Raw genomic sequence first — 11645 nt, 5'->3', positions numbered from 1 at the left:
GAGCGGCTGGGCCCATGAGCCATGGCCACTGAGCCTGCGCGTCCGGAGACTGTGCTCTGCAATGGGAGAGGCCACAACAGTGAGAGGCCCATGTACCACCAAAAAAGAAAATAAAAATAAAAAATAAATAAAAATTCAAAAAGTAATAGAAAGAAAAAAAAGAAGACAGCAACCAAACCAAAAAATAAATTACCAATGATAACAAGCACTAAACACTATACTTAAAAAACAAAACAAAACAAATGGACAGGCAGAAACCTAGGACAAATGGTAAAAGCTAAGCTAAAAGCAAAGCTATACAGACAAAAATCACACACAGAAGCATACACATACACACTCACAAAAAGTGAAAAAGGGGAAAAAATTGTATCATTGTTCCCAAAGTCCACCACCTCAATTTTGGGATGATTCATTGTCTATTCGGGTATTCCACAGATGCAGGGTACGTCAAGTTGATTGTGGGGATTTAATCTGCTGCTCCTGAGGCTGCTGGGAGAGATTTCCCTTTCTCTTCCTTGTTCGCACAGCTCTGGGGATTTAGCTTTGGATTTGGCCCCGCCTCTGCATGTAGGTCGCATGAGGGCATCTGTTCTTTGCTCAGACAGGACGGGGTTAAAGGAGCAGCTGCTTCGGGGGCTCTGGCTCACTCAGGCCAGGGGGAGGGGGAGTACAGATGCGGGGCGGACCTGCGGCGGCAGAGGCCGGCGTGATGTTGCACCAGGCTGAGGCGCACCGTGCGTTCTCTCGGGGAAGTTGTCCCTGGATCCCGGGACCCTGGCAGTGGCGGGCTGCACATGCTCCCAGGACGGGAGGTGTGGAGAGCGACCTGTGCTCATACACAGGCTTCTTGGTGGCGGCAGCAGCAGCCTTAGCGTCTCGTGCTCGTCTCTGGGGTCTGTGCTGATCGCCGTGGCTCACGCCCATCTTGGGCTCATTTAGGCGGTGTTCTGAATCCCCTCTCCTCCCGCACCCCAAAACAATGGCCTCTTTGGCAGTTCCAGACTTTTTCCCGGACTGCCTCCCGGCCGGCTGTGGCACACGATCCCCTTCAGGTTGTGTTCACGCAGCCAACCCCAGTCCTCTCCCTGGGATCCGACCTCCAAAGCCCGAGCCTCAGCTCCCAGCCCCGCCCCCACCCCGGCAGGTGAGCAGACAAGCCTCTCAGGCTGGTGAGTGCTGGTCGGCCCTGATCCTCTGTGCGGGAATCTCTCCACTTTGCCCTCCGCACCCCTGTTGCTGTGCTCTCCTCCGTGGCTCCGAAGTTCCTCCCCCTCCGCCACCCACAGTCTCTGCCCACGAAGGCGCTTCCTAGTGTGTGGAAACCTATCCTCCTTCATGGCTCCCTCCCACTGGTGCAGGTCCCGTCCCTATTCTTTTGTCTCTGTTTTTCCTTTTCTCTTTTGCCCTACCCAGGTACGTGGGGAGATTCTTGCCTTTTGGGAGGTCTGAGTTCTTCTGCCAGCATTTAGTACATGTTCTGTAGGGGTTGTTCCACATTTAGCTGTATTTCTTATGTATTTGTGGGGAGGAAGGTGATCTCCACGTCTTACTCTTCTGCCATCTTGAAGCTCCTCCCCTTTTCATGTTTATAGGTAATTTCTCTGACACTGACAAACCTAGCTTCCACTTTCCTCAATACATTTACTTATTTGCTCCATCAGTTGACTTACTTGTTTAATGTACCTGATTGCTGGCTGCACAACAGTTTCCACTAGATATCCCCCACCAAGGCACTCATGCAGTAATCCCAGCCCTGCTTCCTCAGCCACCAGGTACTTTGACACTTCCATGTACCTGCCTCCTCTCCCCACATCCTATTTTACAGATTACAACTCGAATTATCAGGTTAGAAAAAGAATTTCAAATTGCCATAACTCTGTCAATGTAAATAGCTTAGAAGGGACATGTGCAGAAGGTTTGTCTGTAAAAATATTCAAATCATTTTATTCCCCCTCAGATTTTATCACTCTTTTCTTATTTCACAAAATACGTACCATACCTCCTAGTTCCTTATTTAATACTTACAACTTTTTATTTTGCAATAATTATAGATTAACAGGAAGTTGCAAAAATAGTACAGGGAGTCCCATGTGCCCTTCACCCAGTTTCCTCCAGTGGTAAGATCTTACACATAACTATTGTACATCTTCAAAACCAACATATTGACAATGGTAGAATACAGCTAACTAGACTATAGACCTTATTTGGTTTCACCAAATTTTACATGCATTCATTTGTGGGTGTGTGTAGGCCCATGTAGTTTTAGCACAGATATCGATTCATGTAATAAACACCACAATCAAGATACAGAACTGTTCCATCAGCACAAAGGAATTCATTGTGTTACCCCTTTATAGTCACCCATATCCCATACCCCCTCCAGTCCCTATCCCTGTCAACCATTAATCTGTTCTTCACTTCTATAATTTTGTCATTTCAAGAATTCATACAAACGCAGTCATACAGTATGTGAGCTTTTAAGACTGGCTGTTTTTCATTCATCATTATACTCTTGAGGTCCATCCAAGTCGTGTGTATCAACAGTCTGTTCCTTTTCATTGCAGCGTAGTATTGCATGGTGTGGTTTAACCACACACTCAACTGCAGGTCATCTGGGTTGTTTTCAGTTTGGGGCTATTACAAATGAAACTGCCAAGAATGTCTGTATAGAAGTTTCTGTGCCAAAATAGGTTTCATTTCTTTGGGATAAATGTCCAGGACAACAATTGCTGGGTAATAAAGTATATGTATGTTTAACTTTATTAGAAATTTTTAAACTCTTTTTTTCAGAGTGGCTTACCATTTTACATTCTGTTCAGCAGTGTATGAGAGATCCAGTTTGTATGCTCAACAGCATCTGGTATTTTCGCTGTTTTTTCTTTAGCCATTCTGATAAGTATGTAGTTATAATTCACTGTGGTTTTAATTTGCATTCCCTGATGACTAATGAAGTTCAACATCTTTTCCTGTGCTTGCTTGCCTTCAGTACACCCTCTTTAGTGCTATGTCTATTCATGTCTTCTGCTCATTTTCTAATTGGATTGTTTGTTTTTTACTCTTGACTTTATTCTAGATAAATGGTTTGCAAGTAATTTCTCTCAATAATTTCCTCCTCTTAAATTTTTGACAGAGCAAAAGGTTTTCATTTTGATGAAGTCCAATATACAGTATCAACTTTTTCCTTTCATGATTGTGCTTCTGGGATGAAGGCCAAGAAGAACCTGTTGCCTAGCCCACGATCCTAAAGATCTTTCTATGATTTTTTTTCCTGAAAGTTTTACATCTTACATCTAAGTTCATGATACATTTTCGATTAATTTTTGTATAATGTATGCAGTTTAGGTCAAAGTTCATTTTCTTTGCCACTGCACCAGCATCATTTGTTGAAAAGACTATCCTTCCTCCACTGAATTGCTTTTGTACCTTTGTCAAAATCAGTTGCGCATATACCACACTGTCTTCATTACTGTAGGTTTATAGTAAGTCTTGAAGTCAGGTAATGTGAGTCTTCCAAATTTTTCTTCTTCAAAATTGATTTGGCTTAATTAATTTTACACCTGGATATTTTCATCCTTCCTACAGGGAAAGAAAAGAATAGAGAAGAACTGTGGCTGTGGGAAATTAGGGAAAATACAACATTTACACTACATATGCCCTAGGGGAGTTCATGAACATTTCTGGGTTCCACTCCCAGAGTTGAAGTTTGGCCTCCAAATGATTATGGTGCATGTAGTTCTGGACTGTACTTTGAAATTTGAAAAACAATAATTTAGGGAGAAACAAGAAGAAAAAACAAAAACAAAACCAACCCTTTGTCACTGTTGTTGGGATTGGGGCTTTCTTTGTTTTCTTTCTTTCTAACTCCTCCAATTCCCACTTTAATTTCTGGTCTGCAGTAGGCTTAGCTCTTTTCTAAAGACACACTTAGAATTTGTGGTTACACATGGTAAGAAACTTGCAACAGAGCTTTTTAAAGCATGATTTTTGTTACATCCTAAGTCCTGAATGTTTCTGGAAAAACACATTTATATTATACTGGAAATTCTTAGGGAAATAGGATCTGCTCAGTAGGAATTATATGCTAGAACTCATGTTTTTGGTTACAAAGAGCATCCACATAGATTCAACCTTTGCTAGGTATCTCAGAATACCTATTTTAGAGATCAAGGAGAAGACATAAGACATATGCCTCTCAATGGGGGTAAAGAATAGAGGTGGGGTGCTGATGAGTCACCTTCACTTCATCCCACTAACCCTTGTGTACTCATTTATTTGTCCAACATCAGCATCATAACTACAAAACTGAACATGAAATACTCTTATTCCTTTAGCTTATTCTAGAGAAAAAATAAACACTTGAAATATGCTCCCCAGACATTTTATTACAGGATATCCTTGCCAATGTAACTTGCATAGCCTTTAAAAAAAACCTTTCATATTCTACTTAAATCACCCTGCATATCCTCTTTGTAGGTCGGTTCCAGGTAGGAGGGTTCATTAGGCCCTAATGAAACTTTTAGGAAGACATCTTATGTTTGTTTATCGTATGCATAAAACGCACCCATGGGGATATAAAAAGATCTGCTCCATCGTCTGCCTACACATCTCCTGTATATGAATTTTCAGACCATGTTTAACACACAAATTGGAAAACAAAAGTTTTTTACCCCATTTTGTCTCCTGCTTTATTCTAAAGAAGAAAGTTCTTGCATAAGCTCTTCCTTTTCTTGTTGCAACTCCTGCAAATGCTGTTGGTTTTGCTCCAGTCTGTCCTCCAGCCACTGCAGTAGAGGCCCGCTGACTGCCGACATCTGACTGCACAGGTTCTTGGTAAACACTTCAATAGGAAAAACACAGAGATAACAATCCACCACCAGTAGCGCCCAACAATGAGTACAGAAAGAGGGGGAAGGAGGAGAACACAGAAAAAGTGCAGAAGTAGAACTGGCAGACAACTTTGTATGGGCAGCCAGGGGAAAGGCAGGAGAGCTGAGCAAAGAGGATACCTATTCGGAGGCCATCCTGAACATCCCTGGATCCGTAAGCCAGACGGAAGCCTTGCTATGCAGAGAGCAGAAAGATATCCAGCTTTTTACTTCCATAGCAAAAGGGTAAGAGCTACAGAAGAGTCTCTTTCCCCAGCTCTCAGACCTTCTCACTGTGAATGAACATAGCTTCCCAGTGAGCTAGAACTCTGTCTTCTGCAACTTAATTTTTCACGAGTTCAGAAAGAAAATTGCTTACCAAGTGTTACATACATTGAAGAATACATTAATGCAACTCACCTGAAAGCTTCTCTTTTAAAATGAGGAAAAAGCAGAGAGATGAAAGGAGTGATCACCTTTCACGTCTTCCTAGGAATGTTCAGCTTCACGGTAAGACAGAGATTCTGTGGCCCTCGTTTTAAAACAAATTCTGCCTAATGGAAATATCTTTTTCTCTCTTATGATACATGACTTATTAAAATGACCACTGTAAAATTGTGGAGTATACCTTCCAAGATACATGTATATGTGTGTGAACCTGTGTGCATATGTATATATACTTTTGAATAAAAATGGTTCTGATGAAACTAGGGGCAGGACAGGAATAAAGACACAGGTGTAGAGAGTGGACTTGAGGACACGGGCAGGGGGAAGGTTAAGCTGGGACGAAGAGAGAGAGTGGCATGGACATACATACACTCCCAAATGTAAAACAGATAGCTAGTGGGAAGCAGCCACATAGCACAGGGAGATCAGCTCGGTGCTTTGTGACCACCTAGAGGGGTGGGATAAGGGAGGGCGGGAGGGAGAAGCAAGAGGGAAGAGATATGGGGATATATGTATATATATAGCTGATTCACTTTGTTATACAGCAGAAACTAACACAACATTTGTAAAGCAGTTATACTCCAATAAAGATGTTAAAAATTTTTTTTTTAAAAACAGATTTTGGGGCTCCACTTTCACATCACTGAATTACAAACTCTCTTAAGGCAGGCCTTGGAATCTGTGGTGGGTTTTTTTTTTTTGTTATTATCGACCTCAGAGTGCTACATATATATATAATTTTTTAATAAATTTATATATTTATTTTTGGCTGTGTTGGGTCTTCGTTTCTGTGTGAGGGCGTTCTCTAGTTGCGGCGAGCGGGGGCCGCTCTTCATCGCGGTGCGCGGGCCTCTCACTATCGTGGCCTCTCTTGTTGCGGAGCACGGGCTCCAGATGCGCAGGCTCAGTAGCTCTGGCTCACGGGCCTAGTTGCTAGCGGCATGTGGGACCTTCCCAGACCAGGGGTCGAACCCGTGTCCGCTACACTGGCAGGCAGATTCTCAACCACTGCGCCACCAGGGAAGCCCAATTTTTTTAAAATAAAGTTAAAAAAACTGTATGATTTTGGACGTTACTTTTACCTCACATAACAATAAGCCATAGACACCTTCCTGTGTTGATAAAGATCTATCTTTCCTTCTTAACGGCTGTACAGTATTCATCAGAATGGATGTACCAATTTAATAAGTCTTCTATTGATGGACCTTTCAGTGGCATCCAATTTTTTGCTATTATAAAGACTGCGATTAATATCCCTTTATTTTTGCACACTTTTCCTACAAATTTTTGAAGGATACATTTTTCGAAGTGGAATTGCTAGATTCAAGTTCACATATATTTAAAAATTATACCTCCAGGAACAGTATATGGGAGTGTTCACTTCCCTCACATCCTCATCTAATTCTCTGTCAAATTAATATTTGTTGAAAGAAAAGGAGAAAACCTGATGACTTTATCTTAATCCATACTTCTTTTATGTATTATTATGAACAATTTGATTTTTCTGGAGGGCTCTATAAAAGTCTTTAATTCTTATTTAGTCAGTCTTTTGTGACTTCCTTATATTTTCCTCCTGTATTTTTTTTAACTTTTTTTTTTTTTTTTTTTTTTTTGAAGTACGCGGGCCTCTCACTGTTGTGGCCTCTCCCATTGCGGAGCACAGGCTCTGGACGCGCAGGCTCAACGGCCATGGCTCACGGGCCCAGCCACTCTGCGACATGTGGGATCTTCCCGGACCGGGGCACGAACCCGTGTCCTCTGCATCAGCAGGCAGACTCTCAACCACTGCGCCACCAGGGAAGCCCTTTTTTTTTAACTTTTAATGAGCTTTATTGGGGTATAATTTACAGACAATAAATGACCCCACTTTAAGGGTACAGTTCAGTGAGTTTTGACAAATGCATACCCCTTTTAACCACCCTCCAGTCAAGATACAGGCCATTTCCATCAGCCCAGAGGCCCCTCTGGGTTCCCTCTGCAGCCGGTGCCCCTTCACCTTGGGCCACAGCAGCTACTGACCCATTTGCTGTCACCATAGGTTAGTTTAGCCTATTCTTAAATTTCATATAAATGGAACTATAGAGTATGTAGCACTTTTGTGTGATGCTTCTTTCAGTTGGCATAATGAGATTCATCCAGGTTGTTCATGTATCAGTAGTGTGTTCTTTCCATTGCTGAGCAATACCTTGTTATATGGATGGATCACACTTTGTTTATCCATTCACCCACTGACAGACAATTGGGTGTTCCCACTTTTTGGCTATTGTGAATAATGCTGCTACAAACATTCCTATACAAGTTTTTGTTTGAACACCTGTTTTCAACTCTTTGGGGTATATGCCTAGGAGAGGAACTGGTGGGACATTTGGTAGTTGTAATTGCCAATCTCTTTCCAAAGTGGTTGTACTATATTTAATAGTAGAAGTTTAAATATATCTGGAATTTATTTTTTGTGTAGGGCATTAAGTAGGAATTTATCTTCTTCCCATATGGAAATAGAAGTATAAACTAAGAAACAAATGAACTGTCCCCACACTATTTCGTGAACAATCCATCCTTTTCAAAATTGATTTGAAGTAACATCTTTCTTAGATATAAATTCTTAAATATGTATACATGGGCTGTATTCAGTTCTACTGATTTATCTGTCCATGTTTGAATTATCAATATATATTTTTTAATTGCTGTGGCTTTAGAGTATGGCTACATATCATATATTACCTTATATTATTAACTCTTTGCCATGTTTTACCTCCAGATAAAAATGATGGGACAGATAAACCAAGCCATCTCTGTCTTTTTCTCTCAAAGTACTTGCCTATAATACTTGGAAGCCTCCTTTTCTTCCTTCCTAGTGACTTTGCCAGAATGGCCTGGGAGTCAGGGTTAGTCAGAAGGTGTGGGTGGGTAGGTGTATATGTTGGGAAAAGTGATTTAGTGTGTATATTGTATTGAGCAGAAATCCTTGGCCTTGTATAGGAATTCCTTATATATTTATTTACATGAAAAGATCTCCCTCATGCGCTCCCTTTTATGTCTGTCTGTCTGTCTAGCCATCTCTTTCAACTCCCACTACAATAGGCTGGTACTGATATGCTGGAAACCGGCTCACAAGAGCCAACTGTTGAAATTTCAGGAAGTTTGCAAACTGGTTACGGCCATGTTAGTTGTTTGAAATCAGCCACAGTAGGCGTGTTACACTATGGAAACTTGCAAACAAATCGGGGCCCTCCCTGTCTCCCTGAGAACTGGTGTGAAACGTGTCCAGTCATGTATAGTATTCAGTGGTCCACAGGATTCAATAGAAAAGCTGGGAGCAGGATTAGTGAATGGCAAAGCTCTTGGGAAAGAAAACTCATGGGTAATTTGTACTCATCACTTCAGTCACTCCAACTAAATCTGCTTCTGTCATGTGAGTATTTCACTGCCTGTACTCGAGAAAAAAAATCTTACCTGAGCCATTATGGATCTTGGTTACTGAGTCCAGATGTGTAAGGCTAAAGGGATAAAATAGTTTAGGTTAGTAGCAAAGCAGCAGTTCATCTAATCCGTTTGGCAGTGGTCTGCTACAGACCTCTGCCAACCAGATTAGATAAATATGTATCATTGAACTTCCCATTATTGTTCCATTTTTCATGATTTGGGGGGATATAATTTTATTCAGAACGTTGAGATAATTCAAAGAAATAATTTTGAAATTATTGTCTCTCGCTGAAGCCTTCCTATAGTACACAGTACTTGGCAACAGGGCTACTAAGATGTTATTTTTAACAACTAAAAAAAGTGTCTTTGCCCCAGAAGGATCCAAAGTGCACCAGGAGAGAAACAAGTGTTAAAGAGATTGTTATCATACAGGGTGAGACATGTGATGACTTTCTCACAGAGAGCGGAAAGGAAAGGGGGCTCACAGCTTGAGCTACTAAAGATGAAAGGACAGGAGAGGAGAACAGGGACCAGGCCCGAGAATTGGGAAGAGGAGCAGTGAGGCTCTCTACCTGTGGATCCTCCTATATGCATCCTGCTCCTCTTGGCACAGGATCTTGGGCAGCTCAACTGCTGACTCAAGGCACACTTTCCCAATGGTTACATGAGGTACAATATGAATTGGAATTTCAATTCTCTCATACCTGTAAGACAGTCAGTTCAGGTCAGTTTTTGTTTGTTTGTTTCCAGCTTTACTGAGGTATAATTGACAAATAGGAATTATACGTATATATTTAAGGTGCACAAATTGATATTACGATATATATACACATTCAGAAATGATCACCACACTCAAGCTAATTAACATATCCATCACCTCACATAATTACCATTTTTTGTGGCGATTTAACATTTAAGATCTACCTTTTTAACAAATTTCAAGTACAAAATCACCAAGTTGTACATCAAATCGCCAGAACTCATTTATCCTAAAACTTTGTACCCTTAGACCAGGGGTCCCCAACCCCCGGGCCGTGGACCAGTACCGATCTGTGGAGGAGGAGGTGAGTGGTGGACGAGTGAAGGAAGCTTCATCTGCCACTCCCCGTTGCTCCCCAATGCTCACATTCCTGCCTGAACCATCCCCCCTCCGTCCACACCTGTGGAAAAATTGTCTTCCATGAAACCGGTTCCTGATGCCAAAAAGCTTGGGGGGCATTGCCTTAGACCAATACTTCCTCATTCTCCCCTCTACCCCCTGTGCCACAGCACCACCATTCTACTCTCTGGGTCTATTAGTTTGACTCTTAGATTCCACATATAAGTGAGAGCACACATTGCATTATTTGTCTTTCTTGGGCTTATTTCACTCAGCATAATGTCCAGGTTGATCCATGTTTTTGCAAATGGTATGTATATATACATACGTATACACATACCACATTTTCTTTATCCATTCATCCACGGACAGACATTTAGGTTTTCATTCCTTGTGAATAACAAGGAATGTGATGAACATGGGAGCACAGATATCATTTTGAGACACTGATTTCATTTCCTTTGGATATATACCAAGAAGTTGGTAAGTTTTGAATACTGACTTGTCATAATCAGAAGTTTTCTATAGTTTTAATAGAAATTTTGGGACACAGTATGCTTCAAAGATTAAATATTCCTGTTACTTATTTAGTAACTCAACTCCAAAGGGGGCAGAGTTCAAACTGAGCTCATGTGGGGAGCAAATTGGAAGTACATACATTTGCAGAGCCAATATTCTCATAGAAAATCTGAGGCCACTTTGTAAACTTAACAGAAGCCTTGGGGGTGCAAGGTCCTTATGCTCATTCCCCAGAAAAGGGAAATAGCTAATTAATACTGTTTTCAGTCAAAAAGTTGCCAGTGAGGTTGAACACATTAATCACAAAGCCTGGGGAAGAGGAAATGTAGACTCTTCAGTGACTCCATCAGATTCATTATGTGGAAGGGATTACTCATATAAATACTCACTTGTTCTAACTCAGTGTTCACCAGTGGCCCTCACTTCCCATTTTCTCCCCTGGAGGGAAATAGGTAAGTAATTTACAAATACTTCCATTTTCATGCTAGAGTGAGGTCAACCAATCTACCTCTAAATACTTCTCACCCCAAATCCACCTAACAGTGGGTTCAGTGGAGCAACCAGGTTGAGGGTCCCTGGCACTGTGTGACCTCATTGGCACATGGTGGTATATCAGCATAAGATCTAGCTCCCTCCTCTCTCTTTCCCACCCAGCAGAATGTGTCTGGCCCCCTCACCACTTCTATTCAAAATAATATTAGAAGTCCTAGCCAAAGAAATTAGGCAAGTAAAACAAAGGTATCTAAATTGGAAAGGATGAAGTAAAATTATCTGTTTGCAGATGACTTAATCTTATAGATAGAAAACCCAAAATACTCCTCCAACCCCCCCAAAACCGATTAGAACTAATAAATTCAGCAAGGTTGCAGGTGTCATCAGGGCCCCACATCTGAAAGCTCTACAGGGGAAATCGTGCCTTGCCACTTGCAGATTCTCGTGGCTTGTGGAGATTCTTTGCTTGTGGCAGCATAACTCCTATCTCTGTCTCCATCTGTGCATTTGCGAGGTGATCAGGTAATGAGGTTGGAGCCCTCATGAATGGGATCTTTATAAAAGTGTCTTTATAAAAGAGGGTATATTTCTGTAATCTCTCTTCTGTTCTATTGAACTCTGATCCTTTCACCAGTACCACCTGTCTTGATCATTATAGCTTAATAGCAACTCAGTATCTGGTAATGTGATTCCTCCCAATTTATTCTTGTTTCCCCAGATCTTTTTTTTTTTTTTTTTTTTTGCGGTACGCGGGCCTCTCACTGTTGTGGCCTCTCCCATTGTGGAGCACAGGCTCCGGA

At 41.5% G+C, this 11645-nt stretch overlaps 1 protein-coding gene across 3 annotated transcripts in view; it reads right to left on the bottom strand.

Moving 5' to 3' along the window:
• Positions 1–1925: 1925 nt before the first annotated feature.
• Positions 1926–11645, bottom strand: part of BRCC3 (BRCA1/BRCA2-containing complex subunit 3) — a 76944-nt gene continuing 67224 nt past the window's right edge. For all 3 annotated transcript variants that reach the window (XM_032619642.1, XM_032619641.1, XM_032619643.1), the window contains 4 exons: positions 9308–9439; positions 8766–8809; positions 4668–4837; positions 1926–3576 (listed from right to left, as the gene is read on the bottom strand). In XM_032619642.1, the coding sequence (XP_032475533.1) occupies positions 4686–4837; positions 8766–8809; positions 9308–9439 (328 nt within the window). In that variant the 3' untranslated portion in view covers positions 1926–3576; positions 4668–4685. The remainder of the gene's footprint in view (positions 3577–4667; positions 4838–8765; positions 8810–9307; positions 9440–11645) is intronic.

This window comes from Phocoena sinus, chromosome X (assembly GCF_008692025.1).
Source record: "Phocoena sinus isolate mPhoSin1 chromosome X, mPhoSin1.pri, whole genome shotgun sequence".
In the NCBI taxonomy this organism is placed as follows: domain Eukaryota; kingdom Metazoa; phylum Chordata; class Mammalia; order Artiodactyla; family Phocoenidae; genus Phocoena; species Phocoena sinus.
This window is presented reverse-complemented; position numbering and strand designations above follow the sequence as displayed.